Below are 23,328 nucleotides of genomic sequence, written 5' to 3' on the forward strand. Positions count from 1 at the left end.
GCCGTAAAAAACGCGTCCTTGCATTACACGCGACTTGTAGCTTCTCTAACAGATCTGAAAATGCTATTTCTAGCCGAGTATTATCTTTCCAGCAATGCGATATTTTCTCACTTTCAGAGCACGTTAACGTGGTTTCTATGTACGTTTCACGCGTAGAATATCGAAAGTGCTTTATTTGGCGAAAAAATTCATCCAATCCATCGCGTGAACGATACAGCGATTCCTTGATGTGATCGGCAAGTCACCATTAAAATATCGTTAGACTTTTTATGATCGTTAAGGAAAAAAAAAATTACATCAGCCATTAAAATTCTTATTGTTCATACAGCTAATGCGCAAACCTTCGTTTCACGCAATCTGTGATGTAAAGTACCGATACTCCTGTTAATTACACCTGCTATTGTATATCCCTCTGAGATCACACTCTGAATCTCATCATTTATTCATAACGCAGAGTATCGCACACTCGCAGCTCACCTGCTTTCCTCCGCGTATATAATCATGCATACAATATTGCAAAAATCAAAGCAATTATTTTAATTATCACTTTTGAAAAACTCGTTTTCAACGCCTCTATATGTGTATAAGCGCAAGGCGATTTCGAAAAGGGTATTTTAAACGGCGCCTCACTTTCTCGTTCCAGTTTTATTATTCAGCAGTTCAACATTGAGAAAATAATATTGTAGGCGTTTACTCAAAGGTCCTCCGTAATAATAAGCATAAAATCAGGCACAATTGAACAAACAGTCCGAAGCTCTAATTAGTCCATAAAGCTCCCACTCTACGCCGACCATAAAGTACGAAATTTGCAAAACCTCTCACCGCCTAGTATATACGTTGGCGAATACTAAAGCTCTCTCTCTCTCTCTCTCTCTCTCTCTCTCACGTATCGTAAAATAAAGATGGCCACCCACTTAAGCCCCTCTCGCTTCGCGAAGTTCGAAGTTATGTTGAGAGAAATATACGGCCAGACAGAAAGCGTGCGAGAGAGATAAGAGCGAGGGCTCGTGCGCGCGCGCGCGCGAGAGAGAGAGAGAGAGAGGAGACAAAGAAGCCGAGAGAAGATCGAGTGGACCCGATCGGCTCGGCTCGGGACTCGTTTCGCGCTGTATATATATACGACCGCGGAGAGAAAGAGCGAGAGAGAGAGAGAGAGAGAGAGAGAGAGAGAGAGAGAGAGAGTCCCATGCGTTTTTCTCCTCTGGGGTGTATGACCCTGAACTTATGCCCCAGAGCTGCGGGAGAAAGAGTGTGTGCAGCGCCGAGTGTGAGAGGAAAGCACGAGTGTGTGGCGAGAAGAGAGATTGCGGGAGGCTACCCCGGGAGAGAGGAAGTGACGTAATTCCTCCAGACGCGTCCAGTCTTGTCATGACACCGAGTTATGGGAAGTTCGATGGATATGAGAGGGTAAATTCTTCGCTCGGCTGAAATTCATAAAAATGGGGATTTCTATTTTTCTGATTTACATTTCATCGACATTTTCCCAAAAATCCTGGCCTGACGTTCCAATTTCCGAAATCACCGCATAGACGAAGCAATCCACGTTTCCGCGATCTAAAATACAAATCTGCTCGAACACAGAAGAGATTGGACCGCGCCTTATGCATCTTTCAAAGTCCGCAGTGTGCGCACAAAGGCGGCAGAAAATATCGCAGCTTTGCGGGAGGTCCGCGCCGGCCTCGATTCCCATTTCATTTTCAATATTCATCGGAAACTGTTGACTTTGATTCCTATACCTCCAAATATACCGCCGCGCAGGTTCTCCTATATACTTCCATTATTCTAGGGTTTGCTGTAGGCCGCGTCCAATATTGAACGTCCTTAAGGGGGTGATTGATGAAATCTCGAGAGTGAGCTGATGCGGAGCTGCCAAGCTCCTCAAAGAAAGTCTGAATGGAAGTGTGTATAGTCCCTTCTCTTCCAGTTAATTTTCTCCGATGATGCCTCTCTGTGAGTACATTACCGCGGGATTGATGGGGCTTACTATACGTTCTATATATGCGAGACCGATTCGATGCTCTCTCGTTAATGAGAACGAGGTTTTTGGATGTCGGAATATTTCATTTGACACAGGGCCAACATTATCGTGGCGAAACTGTGTACCAGCACTTTTGTTGAACTGAGAAAAATAAGAGCACGTCTTAAATTGATCTGGCTCTCGGTATAATGGCGTCAGGACTCCTGGACAAATTTTTTCTTCTCGTTCCGTTGATTTCAATCATCTTCCCGTTCCTTTTTTTCCACTGCCCTGTTCTCCTCTGATTTGTCCCGAGTACACACTGTTCTGTGTCTTAGCGATTCAATTTTTTCAGTCATAAATTTCGCGACGATACCGCAATTTTTCGCCGTTTTAATCATAGCTCCATCGGTGTAATTTAATTCCCAGCCGTGTAAGAAATTTTCAAGCCAACCTCGTCCTCCTCCTAAATCGCGAGATACGACGATTTATATATAGACCTGGCAGGGATCCAAAGGACGTGTTTACTCATTACACGGTATGAAATTTCATTAAATCATTGCCTCGGCTCGCGCAAGGTAAAAGTTTTTAATAAAAATTCGTCCCGCTAATATTTTACTCTCGCTTCGATAATTTTGCCCCGACGTATAAAACGACAAGAAGGAAACGAAGACTTCAGAACGGTATCTAAATACTTGATTGCACAGCCGAGCGCATAAGCCGCGATTGCTTTACAGCGGCAATTCCGACAAATGCTCACGAAGACTATACAACAAAAAGCACTACATAGCGTATACGCGCAACAGAGTCAAGCTATGCGCGACGATCATCGTCGTTTTCCGGTTAAACAATTAGCAAATCATCTCGAACCGAGTTCACGTATAGCATTCCATCAGTGCAAAAACGAGGCTAAAAATCCTTATACACAGCTCCCAAATAGAATCTCCAGCAACGATATCCACTCCTATAAAAAAACTCATCACCCTAAAAGAGTCCATAGGCTAAAGCTCCTCGCATAAAACACCGAACTCGCTCGCATATTTTGCAGCAGCGAAAGTATCAAAGCTGTATAGCGTCAGGCCGAAAAAGCAGGAGGATCGGAGCCAGCCTAAAGATCGAGAGAGAGAGAGAGAGAGAGAGAGAGAGAGACTATACGGGCATCCCATGCTCGCGCATACGTACGTATACACCCACCCATAAAGACACACATACACACATGCTTACGGAGAAGAAGAAGAAGAAGAAGTCGAGGATGTACAAGCCGTCCTCTACTCACTCCGTTTCTCAAGGGGCAAGAGTAGAGAGCCAAGGTTTTCAGCTCGGTGAATACGCGGTAACCAAGCCGGGAACCTGTTCCCCCCGACAGAGAGAGAGAAAGAGAGAGCCTTTCGTTCGCGCATATATCGCCTTTCCTTCTCTCCCTCGCTCTCTATACACAGCGTCTTATAGCTCCGTGTATTCTTCACTCGCGCGCGTGTGTGTGAGTGTGTGCAGCGACGCGCGGAGCCGAGTAGCGCATGACGCTTTTCCAGGCGGACGATCCGATGGTGAGTCGACTCGGATCCATATAGATACGTGGCTCCTAGGGCTATTGTGTCTGGAGGATGACTGCTTTTCCTCGTGGGGCAGGACGTATCCGCGCTGACTTATGGATTTTTAAATTGGAGCATGAGCCAATACGTCGCTGATATGCAGTCTTTTTTCTGCTATTCGAACTTTCTTCAATCGCAAGATACCTACGCAAGCTCGTCGCATCAACCGATCGATACCTGAAACAGCCTTGGTTGTCGTTCTCGCCGCTATACGCTAATTTGTTTTACATCGTTTTCATTCCTTTACGTACATTTTCATTATCTTCCTCTCCGGCGTCTCGAGCGCATAGGATAGTGGTATATACACTGTATACCTATAATATTTGTTCGTCGTTTTTCTTCGTCCGCCGCTGCTGCTGCTGGAGCATCACAAAGCGCCGTTGCTGCCGCTGCCTTCTGACGCGGCAGCCTTTAACTCGATTTGGCTTTTACGTTTTTTACCCCCGAGGGGCAGCCGAGTATAGCATTGACGTTGCTGCCGCTGATGCTGCGGCGTCGGCTTTTTTCTTTGGACACACGTTATAATGCGCGCCCGTCTCTCTATATAGCTCCTTCACTCGAGGCATTTGCAATTTTATCGGGGTCCGCGCGCACTTTAGGAGTATGAGACGCGCGCGTGCTTTACTTTTGAGAGGCCTGTAGCTGTTGCGGCTTCTCATGGGTGGATATACTAAGAGATTCAACGATTCATACGCGACACTAATAATTTGGGAAACAACGCCTATCTACTACGATGTAATTTTGGACGAGCCTTAATTCCTCCCACCAGTTCAACTTTCCGGCTCCTTTGTGTAGTCTTGGTGTGTAACTAGCGGTGATAGGTGGCGCATAGGCACTTCTTTGTTTCCCTCATTAGTATCAGCACGCCGAGTGTAGATATAGAGGTGTGCCAAAACAGGCTTCTTCGACCTGCTGTCTTGAGCCATTCATGCTATAAAACGGCAAGTGCTATCAAAGTTATCAATCATTAGCAGCTCAGATATGAGATATAGGAATAAAGGCGAATATCCATTATTTTGATACGACTATTTTATAGGACGATTCACATCATCTTTGTTCTTGAATTTTCGCGGAAATCATTAAATCCGATAGAGAGGCGGCCGGCTTCTGAAGCAGCGCTTGCCTTAAAAAGTCAGAAAAGCCTTGTTAGCTCGCTGAAGAAAGGGCCGCTTCATGAAGAGAGGAGAGGGCGCGACGTCGGCTGAAGATTATACCCCCTGGTACACAATGAGGTGCCTCGAGAAACGCGCAAAAGATGTTTCCGAGGGTTTTTTTCACAAGATCTCCGGAGGCGCCAAGAGAAATTGTATTACAGTCTCTACACAAACTGTTATTATTGTACACCAGTTGGCATAATGACAAAATAACGTTTCTTCAATTCCCCAAACGAGCTTTATACAATATTGGCAAATCGTCTCCGTAAACACAATTCGATCGAAGCACCAGGGCGTGCCAGTCAATCACCGAAATTCCCGGATCCTCGAGTACACATTTTACATGGCATCGCGAAGCCTCTCCTACACAAGAAAAACCAATGCAGCACTAGACTTTATCGAGGAGTAAAATCCTCAGCATAGAACCCGATCGATCGCGTGTTCAGGCGTATAGAGATCGAAAGAAACGGAAGCTCCGCCGCGGAAAAAAGAAAAGAGTTCCGTAGTATTACAGGCGCCTTTGTATCTCGCCACCGGCTGCGTTACGCTGTATAAAGTATACACACGTCCTCACTATTGTACGCAGTGTAAGACCGGAAAGGCCGGCCTCCGAGAAATTTAATGAATGCCAGCAGTAGCGCGGCTTTTAATGAACTACGGCGTAAGTTCGGATGGAAGCCGTCCTCCTGCTTCCTTTAAATTTCTCTTTATCCCGGCGGTTCTCCTTTCTTTTTCTCTCCGCGCTAGAGGGTGTCGCTTGATTGCTCTTTTCTCGAGAGCTAGCGTTGATGGGCCTTTTTGCGACGCTGAAGTGACGAGTCTGCGCTCGATCGTTTGCCTATACTATTGTTATCCAAGTATGAAAAAGCAAATTTTATCGCACAGATTCCGTTCACAAAACTTCATTTGGACGTTGAGTTGATTCGCCAAGTTGTGATTAATTGAACGTTGGCCTACTGCCAGAGACCGCAGCAGCCTGCGCTGGTTTATTATGGGAGCTTATCGTGCGCCGGTAGTATTACGACTCTCGCTCTTATCGGCGCACTTTTATCGGAGAAATTAATCCTCGATGCTCGTATAGCCTGCCTCGGCGTAAAAAGGAAACCGTATAATATATTTATAATGAATTCGAAGCGTCGGGAGAAAAATCGGTAACTGGTTTCGCGCGCGTACACACAGCGCGACTTTACGACAGTTGGTTTTTCTCGGGTGTGTGCACAGAGTGTGTGCGCGAAGTCGCTTTTTTAAGGGGATTCCGAGAAGCTGATGGACGAGGTTCTTCTGACCAACGACGTTTTGTAAGGATAGAACGTGTGTGTGTGTGTGTGTGTGTGTATGTAACGCATGTCTGTGGAGTCGAGGAAAAAGAGACGACACTTGTGGTATGCTCGTGTGCGTATATCATACACAGCGACTGTCGAGTTCTGAGTTGGATTTACGTCGAAGAGAGAATACGAAAAGTAATTGAATGATAAGTATCTCGGAAAAGTAGGACGTGGTATATAGAGGCTCTTCTTCTTCTTCTCCTGCTTCGCGTGGAGATACTTCGTGTAGAGTCAAAAGTGAAGTCAACGGCGTTTTTAACCTTGTGAGCAATCTTTATAGAGGCTGTATATCTTGTCGTAGTTTATGGTGAATGGCATGTGGATATGTGGTTAATTATGCTGTAAGTTCCATTGTCAATAACTTTGCCTTACGCATACACATACACAGAAACCTATATAATAGGAATATATACTTAGGTAAAGTGATGAAATAGCTTTATTGCCTATATACAGAACACACCCGCAGCCGCTAGTATCGATAACGTATTCGAATAGATCACATAATTTACCCGAGGTCATATAAACCGCACGTTCGTGTCTATCGAAGAGACAATGCTAACATTTTCGTTAATTCGCCAAAATCTCTCTAGACACCCTCCCAAAACGCGTGTTTCATCCCAAATGCATCTAATAACCGGAACACCATTAAACTCTCGGCATAAATGCGCCCTTTGAGCTCCTCCCTGTCAAGATTGCTCTCCCATCCCCAAGCTTGACGTAGAACACATCTATAGAAGTCGACCAAAAGTCAGTCAAAGCTTCGCGGCCATCGGTCGTGTGGTACAAAACCGAAGCTACAACTCGTACTAATCTCGCTTAATCACGCGCTATTTGCTCTAATTGAGAGCACACGCGCATCTCCGACCCTGACATCTATTACCCTCGAGTACCTTTTACCGGTTCCCTCTACTATACCATAATCAGTATACATGTATAGATGTACGATGAAGAACGGAATGCACATACACATGCATGTATGCGTGAGAGACATTCCGTATAATATGCTAAGCGCGGGCTTGAGCCGCTCTTTTTGTGCGCGACGTTGCGTCAGGGCGCTTCACGAAAATTGAACCGGTCTCTCTTCTTGTGTGCGCCGAGAGAAGAGAGGCTTGCTCTTGCAGGAGAGATGATTAAGCTGGAATTTCGTCGGAGTATATACTGCAAGATTGATGAGTTATTAAAGTGCGTTTATACGAGAGAATAATACGCGCCACGATAAAACGTCGGTTTTATGGTTCGAGCGAGTAACCTGGATAGTTTTTACAGGGAAATTATCGGATTTGCGTTACACTGATGATTTGCTTCGTTCATCGAAGCGGTATTACGCACCGCGTTTGATTTCCATTAGCCGAGAACGCAAACGCGTATACCTCTAAAAAATATATATTTATTCCTGAGTGCATACACAGCTCTCGTGCACAGGTTGCATAACCCGAGCGATGAAAAAGCAACAGTTTTAGGCTGACGAGCGTGCGTCCCCCCCCCTCCTTTCGTGTGTGCACAAGCTTCCCCGTAGATACACTCGTGTGCACACCTATATATGTCAACGACTCTCCGGCGCAGATATAGATATACGGTAAAAGAGCCACGTGCACGAGAGGATAGGGTCTCAGGATGAGTACACATACAGAAATACGAGTGGAGCACGCGGAATGAATGACGGCGTAATTTTCTAAATGCGGCGCACGCTCTGGTACAATAGGCCAGACATGAAAGACGCGGGAGTAGAAGGAGTTGGAGGAATATGGGCTTTACCTCCGTATACCTTCGCGTTCTTATACATATATACATACCAGCGAAGGGATGAGAAAAGAGAAAAGGAGGGAGCGAGAGCCACTTGACGAATTGTCTTTTTGGTGCGCGTGTATTCGCTGTCGAAAAACTCCGGTTATACTCGAGAGCGCGAGGTGAAAGCAGCTGAAAACTGGTTTCCATCTCAAGCAGGAAACGACGTTCGATAGCTGCGTTGCATTCACCTCGCGAAATCGTACATAAAGTGCTCAAAAGCTCCGTCCCTCTCGCAAAGGTAGAATCCGAATTAAAAACCCCGGCATAACCGCAAGCTCGCCATTAAATTTCAAGTCTAGCGAACTTCGCGCGCACGAAACAGCACAACGGAAAACTTTAAAAAGCTCATCCGAGCTTCAAGCTTCAGCGGCAGTTTTTGAAAGACTCGTCTAGACCACTAATACAACCGCGCGCGAAAACTCCCTTTCGAGCTTTTCCCGCTCTCGCTGTACGGTAGCGCGTGTAAACGCGCCGGGCTTTTGAATAATTCCTATTAGCCGGACGGTTGCATAATTCACGGACACGGGGCTCTCTGATCGCTTCGCGCGTAATGCCAGACGAATTTTCGCTGTTAGCACCGCCGGATGCATGTATCGGGCTCTCGAGGCCGTGAGCGTGTCGTGCTGGGCATTAGGCTGTGATGGAAACGAGATTTCGATTGTTTTTTTTTGAGGTGCGTTTAAAGACGTATTTTTACTGTGTTCCTACAAGCTGTTGTAAACCGTTATTTATAAATAATGTACGTTACCTAGATTATAATTATCTGTTTTTTTTTTAGTTCCTCAACCCCTCCCCCCCCCCTTGTATCTGACGCCCATCCTTTGTATGTGACACCCTTACAGTTAATATGACAGATTGGGTATATAAGGTCGTAAATGTTCAGTCTCAATCAATCCAAGGTTAGCTTTCGAAGAGAGCTGAGCATTTTGAGAAAGCTGCCAACATGGACTCCTTCAAGCAACTCATGATTGCCATGGGTGTTCACCACCAAGGCATCTGCTTCATTTGCGAAATACCCGTCGAACTGTCTCAAATCATTCTATTCAAACTAGACACCCAATCCTTGCTAAATGCTGCTCAAGTCTCCCGAAAATGGCTGGCCATTACAAAATCCACATCTTCCTTAAGACAACGAGTTCGCCGCCACATTCGTCGTCGAAACCGAAAACTTGCTCAAGTACTTCCTCCGCCACCCAGCAAGCAATCTACTACTAGATTACTTTCTCAACCCATGATTATCATCCCTCAAACTAAAGTCCCATATCCTACTTTTCTCAACACTCAAAAATTCCACGTTCTCAGGTGAAGCTTTTCAAGGTGCAGGGCGGCCGCTCGTAAATATGAGAGAGTCGCGCCTTTTATAAGGCATTTCTCGACGTGGTTGCACGAGTATAGAGGGGAAACCTTATTTTCTATATACACGCTGCGGGAGCGCATTTCTTCCACTTTGGAACAGTATGATATATTGATGTGTAGAATACGATCAGGTGTGCACTATAATTTATCAGAGTTTTTTGATGAAAAATTTCAAAAACGTTAAAAGTAAACGTGATTTTCTTGCTGCAAAAAAATGAAAAAAAAATGTATTCGCGAAAGCTACGCGTTCGGCAATTATTTCGACTTTATGCTCGACATCGAGAAATGAAAAAGCGAAAGGCTCGTGAGCCAAAGTATTTATACAGAAATAAACGAAATACGTGTGTGCGTGTCGAGTCTCACGCGCGCTCGACTCGAATAATTAACGGTATGCTCGGCACGTTTCTCTCCACAAACGGGATAAAGGCGTCCGTATAGTACAGCGTCGAGCCTCTGCATATAAGCTCGCGCCTCGAATTTCTTCTCTCGAAGTGTAATACAAAACGAATGAGAAGACCAAAAATGTGCAGTGAGTTGGAAAATCTATATCGTTTTTACGCTTAATTGTAATGGATTCTTATCGTCGTTTCATAGTATCTGCTTTCTGTGAAATACGTTTGATTCCGTTTTTCCATGTAAATGTCTATAGTTAGTGAAAATTTTGTCGCACTTTATGCACACGCATGATAGTGGTTGAGACTTGGCAAATTGAATGTGACAGACGAACGAAGCTGGAACTTTGAGCGAGGGAAAGTTTACATCGACTCGGTGCAAGCTCTCTATACGCGTGTCGACGATTACCAAATTCGCATATTTCGCGGCGGGTACCTAGGCCGTAATTAAATTTTCCTAATAACGCAATTAGAAGCTCCGAGTTGAAGGGCGTCCTTTGTAATAATAACCGAGTTAATTACTCTTTCACTCCGGCATCAAGTTTAAGGAAAAACTTTTCCCCTGAAACATTTTTCAACTTGACTACTACTAAGCGTTTCCATGACTATCAGTACCGCGAAATAAAGCCAAAATTCCGAAACGATTTCAACGACACTACAGAGCCAAGTGGAAAATTCACGAACGAAAAAAAGGTCTCCAATATGTACTTCACATTCAGTCGATCGAACATAAAGCTCGAGAGTTTCCGTCCGAATCAATATTTTTCCGGCGAAGCCACTACTGGCTAGCAGTTCGCGACCGCCGACCAACGTTTCAATTCCGCATGTCCATTAATCACGTCGCGAGTTCTGGAAGTTACCCGCCCGCCTCCACCTTCTTCTTATTCCCTTTGTTCCGCGCGAACATCGTCGCAAAAAGGAAAAGAGTCTATAGCGCGGCGATAGTAGCCGGTCGATGTAAATCTCGCGCCAGAAGAAGCGACAAGCTCACTGTGGAGAGAGAGAAAGAGAGAGAGAGAGAGAGAGAGCCGTTATTGGAAATTCTTTTTTCGAGGTTGAATTTCGCGGAGTTTTATTGGGGGATTCGAGAGAGGTTTGCGATGAAATTGAGAGGATTTGCAGTGATCGGATGAGATTAGAATTGATTGATGATGGAGGAGTGCTTGATTATGCGGAGTTCGTTTGTAGTGCTTTGTTATTTTTTGCTATACGAGGGGTGTTTTTGGTTTATTTTATAAAGGGGTACATGTGGCACGCATACGTATTGGAAGCGATCGAAGCGTATCGATACGACATCATTTTTAGATGTCGCAGTTTATTCTGTATATACACTTATTATATGCTTTGAGTTCTATTATAAGAATCTCGTGTTTCAGAGTTGTAACGGTTTAGCTTCTAAAATAAATTATCATAATCCTATCCTGAAATATTCAATGTCATCCTTGAAAATCGATTCTCAAGCTCTAACTATTTTAAAAACATTCTTATCAAACCATTGATGTTTCCAATCAGTCGATAGTCAGCGTCCGATCGTGGTTTGTCGAACGATTAGAAATTCAAATGGTCAATCGGCTCGGCATGGATCGAACGTCGAAGGGAAAAGGAGAGGAGATGGGAGAGAACGAATATGCGTATATAGTTGCGATAGATAGAGCAAGTGGTATTTGCATATAGAAAAATGTTATTTATTCAGTTTGCTCGATGGATGGATACTGTATGTCTGACTATTGTTTTGCAATTTAGATGCACAGATAGCAAGTGCGCTATTGATTGTTTTTTCGAATTTTTCGACGCAGTAGCTTGACATTTTGTTGTTCAATACTCTTTCTATATTAATAGAGTGTGGTTGTATAAAAAGAGTATTGTACAGCATTGATACAACACTCTTGTGATGCATGAAAGCCCTATTGGAGAAGATTCAAAGTTTGGGGCATGAATTATTCGAAATATAAAGCTTCATTCATCTGAGAACAATGAAACCTTCCAAATACGAACAATGTTTATAATCGAGTACTTTACGAGAGCGACGAGAGGACGAAATTTTTAATTCAAAATAAGCGAGTTCGGAGATCCCATTCCATTCGCGAACACAATTTTCCAACAGCTGCTAATGAGTTCAAACTGATCCTTATACAAATTGGCGAGCATTAAAGCTATCGCATACGGGATAACTCTCTCTCAATCTCGCGCAATGAGATACAAATTTTTTAAACAAATTTAAACTCCACTTTTCCCTACCAAACTCACTCACCGTGGACAAAACAAAAGCTTCTGCTCAAGCTAGCAGAAAATTCCACGAAACTCGTTGCCCAAATGGCTCGAGAACAAACTCCCTCAATCGCGTTCCCAAAACTGCTCTCTTTTTCGGAAACTTTCGCAGCCCTCCTTCGTAATTCCAACTCGAAACTGCATCAACGGCGCGTATAATCAGCCCAGCAAACTTTCGAAGCTACGCACGCGAGATCTAATTCACCGAAAAACTAAGCGCGGGAAAAATCGAAACTCAAAAGTGCCTTATTCGGGTCGACGACCTCGACGGAACTCGCGGTACGACCCACCCACCGGTGGTACAAGGTACACACATACGCACACGCACACACGACGCAAAAGTATTACGCGAGACTCGAGAGGCTTTATGAGAGCTATAAGGTCCTCGAACTTAAAGGGCGTTTCAGAGAGAGAGCGAGAGAGAGAGAGAGAGAGAGAGTATGTCGTGCTGCTCCGCAGTAAGGCTCCGGCGCGAGCTTTTAGACTTGCTCTCTAATAATCGCGGCGCTGTGTTTGCTTTCCGGTGTGTTGCTGCTGGGAGAGATTAGAAAAACCGAGGCTTTACGGGAAAGCGGAAAATCATCGCTTCCGTTGAGGCGTGTCTGAGTACTTGCTGATGTTTTTACATGATGAAATGCGACGGATGATTTGCGCTGATGGTTGCGATTGTGCGGGCTCCAGATTGAGGAAGTGTTTTTGTTCAATTTTAATATTGACTGTAATTAATCAAATAAATATTACGGTAAGATTCGAAGCATCGAATCAATCTCTTCTCCAATCCGCCCATCGAACTCGTCGAAAAAGAATAATCATTTGCAGTAACAAGTAATCCTCCAATCCCTTTCAGTTTACCTGTATACCATAGCATCACGTCGTTGCGTAGCAGCACTTCTCATCAATTTTCCACTCCCTCCACGCCCTGCCAATTCTCTTCAACTTTTTATTGTCATCGAGCGAGCTGTCCATGGCGGACAAGCGCTTCTCCTTTTTATTTTCCGCGACTGCAGCACGCGATGCGACTTCGCAAGCGCAGCTCATGGAGTCTCAGGGCTTCTAATATCTCACGATCTCGACGGGATGCATCGTCGTCGTGGCTCCCAGTCTGCGGTCGAGTGCTTTTTCGGTTTATTGAATTCTAGGAGGATTGATATCGTATTATACCTTTGATGATCGTTAACAGAACTTTTTTTCGTATCGTTCTCTGATGCTGCGAGTAGTATAACGAGATAAAGGGAGAGGTAGGTGTATACACAAAGCGTTGCGCAACAAAGCTCTCGTAACGTGCTTTGATTTGACGAACCGTTGTCGACTTGTATAATTGGCCTTTCATGGGGAACACGTGTGCACGCGAGTGTACATAACCCAATTGAAGCGACGAGAACAGTAGAGTCGTCGACGGGGACAATTCGATACCCCTGGTGGTATATTTTTTTTCGTCACTTATCAATGATTTCACTGTTTGCTTGTGAAAATCCAGTCTCGCTGAAGTTGTAAAAAACACGTTTAAATTTGAGCCTTCAATTCACACCTTGGCGAGTTGAGTAAATACAGGTACTCCGCATTTCCAATATTTCCGAAGCTGAAATTAAATCAAGCACTCGAGCGGGCTAAAAATCTGTCCCTCGTCGCACTCGGAGCAAACACAAAAACTCCCCCCTCCGGCATCGCTCTTTTTTCGACGATATAATCCAATCGATTCTCCATATCAATCAGTCTAATGAAATAAACTTCTTGCCGAGCCGGTGTCGTGCGTAAAAAGCCAATAACCGACGCGCGTAGAATCGAATGAGCGAGCATTATGCAGCGATAGAATCAATATATAGAAGCTATGTACACGACCCGTGTATCTCGCAGCCCAAGTCCTTTCTCCGGTACTTGTAGGTATACCAAAGAGCGCGTCAGTCGTACGAACAGACACTCGAGGTTCGTTCAGACGTGATCGACAGTCTGGTATTCCTGGATCGAGCGGACTGTAGTACTTGGGCTTAATCTGTATGCTGAGGTTGCGATGTTTGAATACGAAATTTAGTAGTATGGGATGTTGCAAAGTGGAAGGATAAATTGATAAATGAATCCGAATACTTGTCGACGTTTTGCTGCACTTTATCAATTGAATAATGAACAGAAAAAAATTCTAATTTTAATCAACTTTAGATAATAATTAGTGAGCTGTCTACGACAACAGCGCTGAGAAGGAGAATAAATACTAGATGAACTGGAAAAAATTGCAAAAATTACCCTTATGAGAAGCGTTTAAAACATTTTAGACGAAAGTATAGGTATAATAAGTTATTACCAGCAGCCCAAGACTAAATCACCTTTGAAGACAAACATTTATACTTTACTTGTATGTAGTTAGTTTCATTAATGAGGGTCGCTCTTTAAAGCATCTCTTTAAAGCCCAGTTGGCCGTAGGCAATCTTCGAGAATCTACCAAGAAACAGGCTGTTTGATCATCTTAATTTTTCACACTCGATCTAGTAATATATAGCATATATCGGCAAGCGAGTGTACTCGGACACCCTGTATGTCGTTGACTCCTGCACGAGCGCGCATAATACGCCCCTGACTCTCGAGTGGGCTACACGTGCGCGCGTGCACATGTGTGCGTCACATACCTGCCTCCTCCATATATATATATATATATATATATATATACCTGGCGCGTGGGATCCAGGAGTCGACCGGTGGCTGCGAAGAGCGAGCGAGAGAGAGGGACGCGCGGAGGGGAGCGAGTCTGTAACACCGGTAGTTACTCCCCGGTTGTAAGAGCGAGACAACGCCAGCACGGAGGCTATTGCTCCTTCGCTCTCCGCTTCTTCTTCTTTTTCTCCTCTCTTGGCTGCAGCTTCTATAATACTCGCCGCTGCTGGAAGCGAGGATGGCTCACTTTTTTCCTTCTTTATTTCCCCCTTTTATGACCGGCTTTTTGTTTTAATTTCGAGAGAGGGAGAGAGAGAGGCCTGCAGCTTTGGAAGTTCGCGGCTTTCGGTTTTTCGAGGAGCAGCGGATCAGATTGCTACCTTGCGTTTCTTCGAATTTAAAGATGCCAACGGGAACATCCTCTCGCGCTGGAACGATGGAATGATGCTGATGGAAAATTTAAATGCCGAAAATTTCTCAGGCTGGGGCTGAGATGCCTGGATAGAGGTTGGAATTAAACTATTAAGCGCTTACACTATGTATGACGTCAAGGTAAAAGAAGAAGCCTGTGGAGAGTGTATTCAATATTTATGAAGAAACCAGCTTTGACTCTCTACACGGCATCCAAATTCAGCAAACGTGTATATATATATATATATATATATATATATATATATATATAGTATTAGCGATTCTCGTAAAGATTCGAGTTTATGCTTGCTCTTTAATTAGCGGCGAATTTTAATAAAATATTGGCTCTAATCTTTATCTCTGCACAATATCGAATTAAAACTCGATGGGACGCGATCTCATTAGTATGCATTGATTACTGTACAAGCAGCTCTTGCCTGAAATATTATTATATCAAAAACTACGAAAACAATTTTCAACCCGAGCAACCGCAACGAAATCCAGCCTAACATAAACCAAAGTCCAATTCCCGAAAACTGTTACAAACGAGAGCGAGCCAAAGAAGAAGAAGCCGTGCACGCTATTCCCGCAAATTTATGGCAGGATCCGACAATCATCACGCGAGCAGTATATTGGTCCCCCAAAAATCCTTCGGCGCAGCAGCAAAAAAAAGGAGCCGCGCACGGCGAAATAACCCCGCAGCAACAGCAGCAGCCTTTTCTCTCTCGCGCCCACGCACACGTCCCATATTCTCCCGGGCTCCACACGCGCGCTGCATATCTCACTCACACGCTATCCGATATCTTCGGAATGGAGCATAGGTCCGCCGCGGGAGGCTCTGACATTGCCTGAACCTGTCTCCGCGCGTTCAAGAGAGAGAGAGAGAGAGGTTCGAGGGCTCACCTGCATTCCATCAGGCCCCGGGAGGAAGGGGAGAGGTGGGGGTGAGGCAGAAGAAGGGGAAAGGGGCCCGAAAGAAGGGCCCTGCGCTCGACTCTTTCTCTCTCGTCATCGTCGCCCTCTGACTGTACCTCGCTCTTTTCTCTTTGGTTCCTTTGCGGACTATATGGAGCGTCTGTGTGTGTGCGCGCGCAGCTTCGCTCTTTTTTTCGCTACGTGAGCTTGGACTGCGTGAAGGCATTCCCGTCGCCTTACGTTCGTGCTAGAATGCGATTTTGTTGATATTCTTGCGTTTAAGCGTATTACATCCTCTGTTCGAATTTCGTGTAACGAGCAATCACGGATGATGGTAGTAGTAAATGAAATTAAAGTTTTCAACCTCGAAAAATTAGATCAAACGGATGCTCGAATTAAAATTTTTGAGAAAGCTTGCTTGCGCGCACGAAATCCTTCATTTCGTATTAATTGCAAGATCTTAATTAAATGTTCAGTCACTCCCCGCCATGTATACCAGGCATTCATATTCAGTCTTGCATCATCTCTTATACCCTCGCGCAGCTCTGCCGGGAATTCCATTAATATTTAATTCGCCAATCTCTTTCTCCGACTCTCTTTCAATTAAGCTGGAGAGCAACAAAAAGTACAAGTTAGATTCGTTTGAAATAAAACATAAAAGTATAGCGACGTTGCTCGTATTTTCTCCGCCTGGGCTTTAGTGCAGCAGTTCTCCTTATACTCCCTTCTGGTTTTATGAAGTCTGGTTTAGGCGTTTTCGAGCTTACGAAAGAGACGGCCCTCGTTATTCGATGAAAAATGTTTTTTTTCTTTGTCCAGCTCTCCTTTGTTTGGGCCTATTTTACCCCTTTTTGCTCGCTTTGTTCTTCTGGAATGCATCACGGCGGAGCCGGCAACGTGTTACGAGCAGGATCTCTCTTCTCACCCATTAATTTTTGCGGACCATTAGTTTGATGGATAATGAGGAACCCATTATTAACACTTGACTATTGAGTCGAATTATTACTGTTAACTTAGATATTTATAAAAATTATGCGCGTTCATTTTTAATAGCAAAATTCGTAAAACTTACGACTTACGACTTACGACTTACACGATAAACGTAATTTTTCGAGCTATATATTGCAAAACTACGAAATGAAAAACTGTATGTTTCCTCAAGCTATGATTCTAAAAAAAAAATGTTTTCCCTCGGCAAACTCCGGAAATCGCACCCCGACCCCCAACGCGTTGCGAGAGCTCATGGGCCTCCGCTCTAGGCCAGAAAAGAGAATTTTATCCGTGGAACACGGTAGCAAACGACGCGCATCGAAACGGCCTTGAGGTATTTACAGGAGCCCCCGAGGAATTACCGAAATTTTCAGCCGCAGCCTCGAGAATATTGAGCTGTATCCCGAGAACCCGAAGCGGTCAGTCTTTGCTTTGCAGAGCCGTGTATGGTCCCCGAGGCTCGTCCTCCCGGAAACATTTTCGTTCCTTAGCTCGCACCTCCTATTTTCTGCGTCGTTTATTGTTTTCCATTATACGGCCGGAGGATCTATCGTCCCGAGATCACCATCGGCGATAGGGTGGATTCGTAATTCTGGTAGATTAGGGTGGTCTTGTGCCGCTTACGTCTCCATCTCTTTCTCTCGTTGAGTCCAGAAGGCCCATGGCGACCAGTTTTGGGTGGTCATGAACTTGTCGGAGCGACGCGGTGTTAACGACTTCGTTGGTGGTTCGTGTGTTCGTGGGATGCGACGCTGTGGTTGACGAGGCTTCCCGTTGAGATTTCAATTTTATGGGAAAAGATGCCGGGATAGTAGAAATGTCGATAGTGGTCTTTAGATCGTTTACTCAATTTTCCTCCTTACTTAAAAAAAATCGTTTGTGCGGTAAATAAACTTTCTGAATACTTGTTAAATTTTTATAGAAAAATGCATCATATATGATTTTTCCACATAAAATATTTACGTTATTGAGTGTCCTACTTGTGCCAAAGGCTCCTAAAGAGGTTGTCGCATTGATTTTCATTTTATTTTTAAAATGGACAAACGCCAATTCTGAAATGTATCGAGTCGTCTCCGAATGAAAAACCTGCAGCAGAAGCCGAAAAAGAGAGCCTCTAATAGAAAAATAACGCTTTTCTAATACTTGTCATTTATATATACAGATAAATGAAAAAAAGAAACAAAAACAATGCCAAAAAACTATTATCGACTTATACACATTTTTTCACTCAGAAAATTTAGCTACTTTCCCATGTCGTACAACCAACTGTAACACGTCTGCTGCAGCTCGTTGCATTCATTCAATCACGCATTTTTCGCGCCGCACACGCATCATCAGTTCAAACCCGTATAGCTCGTTGAAAAACAAGCTCAATCCCCGCATTGTCTCCGCGCTAAAGCTCACGGCAACAATGCGATATCCCATTGGCTGCTGCAGACTTCGCCAATTAAAAAACTCTCGGCCATTTTCTTCCATTCAGCTGTATCCCCATCATCCTCCGATACATTCCGCATGCGTACACGCGACGCATATTTGAATGCGTGTAGAGAGTCACGCAGAAGTAGCCCGGGGTAGTAATAATGGCGAAGAAGGAGCCGGTGAAAAAGGAAGATCCAGCCGTACTGATTACGTCTTAATTGTATACGTGTGCGGCGCGTTGCAGCCGACCGATCGGATGTTCGAAGCGCCGAGTCGATTTTTTGCGATCCCATTCAGATGAGGCTGCAGCTTGGAAATTTCATGCCGGAGTATACGTATATAGGAGAGGAATTTGCGCCCGACTGATGGGCGGCCGATGTTCGATCTGCATGCGAAATTACAGGCGGGCTTCGGAGGGGAAATTTTTCAGACAGTGTTTTCGTGTGCTTTTGAATTTCCTATTTGGCTGGCGATGTATTATGCATTAGTTTGGAATAATTACATCAAGTTTATAATAATATGTTTTATTAAAACTGAATTTATCAGTTTATTCAGCATTATTGGAATTCCAATTCTGAATCGACATTGTCTCTGCTTTAGAGTATAATTTATATTATATTATTTGGATGGATGTGGCTGAAATGAATATTTACCATGTAAAATATTCCTGAACGTCGCTGTCATCGCGTTTCATTTATTCAGGGTGTATCGGATATCAAATCAATTCTGGGGTATATGATACTGTGCATGTCAAGTTTCTACTTATCAACTCAAAGCTTTTTAACAATTACGTATAATGTTTCCGAAATAAAAGCATTATTTATAGGAATATCATGATTTCGAATTGTTCTGATATCAACTTATTTTCGTTGTAACGAAATTTATTTATCATTATTATAAATCTAACGTTTTCATTCTTGAATTTTTTTTGCAGAAAACTGGGACTCGATCTCGTACCCCGACAAGGTTCTCATATGGTGGACCCAGACTCTATGTCTGTTATCGAACTATACCACGTGGTGAGTTTTCAACATATTTTATTAAATTCAATATTTTGGTTTTCTAAAAGTATCTCTTCAAAACTTGAAACGACTACTCTACAGTAAAATTTATAAATTTGACTAAATATGCAACAACACTTTACCTTTCCTTTGCACAAATAAAACAATTATAACTTTCTCTTAAAAAATCTTCTGCAGCACGTCCAGAGCGCCGAAAACTCCCAGGGCGCGTCAGCTCGCGGTACCTTGCGTCGCAAGGAGCACAAGAAGGTGTTGACTCACCACCTGTATTTCTGTATGCGGGACTTTGGTCACTCGGTGGGCGAAGACACCGAGATCTACTTTTCGCTGTACGACGCGAAACGCGGCCAGTACATAAGCGAGCGCTTCCTCGTGCGCATATCCAAGGAGGGCTTTTCCAACTACGTCGAAAAGATGCACAGCAATTGCACGATATTCACGGATCTCGGCAATGCAGATCTCAGTCGAGATCTCTACATGGTGGCGCACGTCATGAGGTGCGGAAGGATGCTGTACTCGGACTCGGGGAAGAACAAAGCCGGGGTTGCGACCTATAGGAGGCCACACGGAGTTGGTGTACTGTCGTTAGTGGACGCCACGCAGGAGCAGACCGAAGAGCTCGAGCTTACGTTTAAGGTTTGTGAAGTTTTCTTTTTAATTTTTTAGTGAGAATACTAGTTACTTTTACTACGTGTATATTTATGAAATTGATGGTATTATTCATCTGCTGTTGGACTCTATTATTGTATAAAGTTGTCTTAGTATTATTGTTAATATTCTTGCAATCTTACCCAAGATTTCAACAAGCAAGAAATTTTACTTTAGGTACCTTGTTTTAAAAATGTTCCTAAATTCTCGTATTGCTATAGACTATAATCTTTACTCATAAAAACTGCAGAAACTTTTTTTTTAAATTTAATATTGCATATTTTATAACACGTTTTACAATTGGAATACAGTAGATAGGCTATAGGCATACCAAAATATAGGCATACTAAAACACCCCCTCTCCTCTCAGAGTGTTTTGGTACCCGATGGAAGAGTGGGAATGGTTCTCCCTCTTTTCCGCATACTAAAACACTCCCTCTCCTTTCAAAGTGTTTTGGTACCCGATGGAAGAGTGGGAATGGTTCTCCCTCTTTTCCGCATACTAAAACACTCCCTCTCCTTTCAAAGTGTTTTGGTACCCGATGGACGAGTGGGAATGGTTCTCCCTCTTTCCCCATACCAGAAAACTCCCTTTCCTCTCAAGAGTGGGATGGATCTCCCTCTCTCCCGCACACGAAAACACTTCCACTCTAAGTGATTTGCTAACCGATGAAAAAGTGTACTCCCTCTCTCAAATATGTTTTTGGAATGCCTATAGCGTTCTCTAATTTTCTGTTTCACGGATTAGAAATCAATCCTTATTGACGCGTGTAAGGCATCCTCGAACCGATGCCAATTTCGGGATTAGCTTTTGAGGAAAATGTGGGCGTGTACCGTAGAAAAAGATAATCCTTTGAGGTGTTTGCTTTCTTACACACCTGTTTCACGGATTAGAAATCAATCCTTATTGACGCATGTAAGGCATCCTCGAACCGATGCCAATTTCGGGATTAGCTTTTGAGGAAAATGTGGGTGTGTACCGGGTGCGCACACCGACATCCTTTGCTCAGGTGGTTGACAATGCAGCATGGTATACTGATCGATGCCCTTTAGTTTTAGAATAAGCGTTACACCTTTCATACGAATGCTGCGTATTGCTTTGGAGAAAAAATGTGGGCGTGTGCAGGTTGATGCGCACGCCAAGGACCCCGCTCAGGTGGTAGACAATGAAGCATTGTATAGTGATCAGTTACACCTCTCATGCGAAAGCTTCATATTCCTTTTGAGAAAAATGCAGGAGTGTGCAGGTCGAATAAGAAATTAATCCTTATTGCTGTGTAAGGCATCCTCAGACCGTTGCCAATTTTTGGAATGAGCGATATGTTTCTCTTGAAAACGTGGGTGTGTGCAGGTTGGTGAAGTGATGAACCCTCAAAGCTGTTTTCCACGTTAGAGATAATTTTCGCACACACTTGAAACTGACGATTCTTGAAGAGATAATCTTACGCTCAATCTCTCTCTCTCCCTCCAAGAAAGCGTAGGTGTGCACTCGAGTGATTGAGGGATGGTCAAATTTTGTTGAGAGGGAGGAGATTTTGAAAATTCCGGTGGGAAGTGTCTAAGGGAGGTTCTATGAGAAGAAAGTGGAAATTTTTCGGCAATTCGAAGGACTTTTGGCAATTGAAGTGGAAAGGGAAGCTTCGCTGTCCACCGTATTTAAGGACACGGTGCATGCTTCATCAGTCAATTCACTCCTCGTTTCCAAGTTCATTCGGCAAAATAGTGAAAAGTGTTCTCCCGCCTTCGAGTATAACCCCTCAAGATACACCGGAGTCAGGATTTTTCTTGCAAGCTGACAAGAAAATGTCACCGAAGAAGCTAAATTCATCAATGCAGCCTTCTCGAAGCCGACGGAGTCTGCAGGTCGCCCAGGAGCGTATACGTTGGCTGGTCGCCAACGCACCAACTTTCCTAACAATGCTCGACTACGTCTCCTGGGCAATGGACGTGGTCGAAACACGTAAGTGAATTTTTTTTTTTATTGTACTATTCAAAAGTTTTTTTCTTTAAATTAATTTATTAAAATTTTTTTAATGTTGCAGTGCCACAACCACCAAATGCTGCTTTGCAGCAATTAGCACCGCGACGATCTCCGACGGCTGACCTGCCACGACGATCTCCGGCGGCTAACCTGCCACGACGATCCCCGGTGGCTGACCTGCCACAACGATCCCCGGTGGCTGACCAGCCTCGACGATCCTCGGCGGCTGAGCAGCCTCAGAGATCTTCGACGGCTGAGCATCTTCGACGATCCTCGGCGGCTGACCCGGCGCAGCGATCTCCGACGGCTGACCCGCCACGGCGATCCCCAATGGCTGAGCAGCCTCAGAGATCTTCGACGGCTGAGCATCCTCGACGATCCTCGGCGGCTAATCCGGCGCAGCGATCCCCAATGGCTGAGCAGCCTCGGCGATCTTTGACGGCTGAGCAGCCTCGACAATCTTCGGTGACCCGAAGAAGACGGTCTCGGTCGAGCTCAAGTTCTAGCTCGAGTTCGAGCTCGAGTTCGAGCTCTAGTTCGAGCTCTAGTTCGAGCTCCAGCTCTAGCGGAACATCATCTAGTAGCGCATCATGTACATCTGTTAAAAGTATACGCGATCTCAAGCCGATTCCTAAGATCGCGTCCTCGAATATGAAGAGAAAAGTAAATGGTAAAAAATATTAAATTTATTCTTAAAATTATATAACTTTATTTAAAAAAATGCTAATCTGTTTTTTTATTGTTAAAGATCAAAAAGGCAACGAGCAGAAGAAGAAAAAGGCAGGAGAGAGAGAGAGACGTCACCAAAACCAGGAACATCTACAATGACTTCAGGTAAAAAATGCTTTAACTATAAATTAGTTTTATTTTGTATACAATAAATTTATTTTTTGTTTGCTTTAATTTTTCAGAGGTTACGAGACCAGTGCCGAGACGTGGTATTTTGCAATTGAAAAGGACTGATAGTAAACAGCAGCAGCAACATCAGCAACACCAGCAACAGCAGCAACAACAGCAGCAACAACAGCAGCAGCAACACCAGCAACAGCAGTAGCAACAACAGCAACAGCAGCAGCCACAGCAGCAGCAACAACAGCAGCCACAGCAACAGCAGCAGCAACAGCCGTCACAGCAACTACAGCAACAGCAGCAGCAACAGCCGTCACAGCAACTACAGCAACCTCAGCAGCAACAACAACGCTATTTACCGCGGATTATAGATGATGAGATGATAATAGATCACATCAATGTAAACAAAATTTACAAAAATTATAAAAAAAAAATAAATTTAAAGAACTGTGGACACCTCATCGTTTATTAAAACTTTGAGTTTTCCCAAATTTATTTAGAAAAGTTAAAAATTGTAAAATATTTCAGAAAATTTAGATATGATTTTTAAATTGACATACTCTGCTCTTTGTCTTCCTTTTAGTGTAAATAAATAAATTGACTATATGTTAAGATAAA

General features: G+C 44.0%; 1 protein-coding gene across 5 annotated transcripts in view; it reads left to right on the plus strand.

Moving 5' to 3' along the window:
- LOC100118634 (dedicator of cytokinesis protein 3) overlaps nt 1-23,328 on the plus strand; it is an 85,648-nt gene that overhangs the window by 37,231 nt on the left and 25,089 nt on the right. For all 5 annotated transcript variants that reach the window (XM_032595965.1, XM_016988848.3, XM_008213988.4 and 2 more), the window contains exons 5-6: nt 19,145-19,229; nt 19,410-19,868. In XM_032595965.1, coding sequence (XP_032451856.1) covers nt 19,145-19,229; nt 19,410-19,868 — 544 coding nt within the window. The remainder of the gene's footprint in view (nt 1-19,144; nt 19,230-19,409; nt 19,869-23,328) is intronic.

Source organism: Nasonia vitripennis, chromosome 1 (genome assembly GCF_009193385.2).
Source record: "Nasonia vitripennis strain AsymCx chromosome 1, Nvit_psr_1.1, whole genome shotgun sequence".
Lineage (NCBI taxonomy): Eukaryota > Metazoa > Arthropoda > Insecta > Hymenoptera > Pteromalidae > Nasonia > Nasonia vitripennis.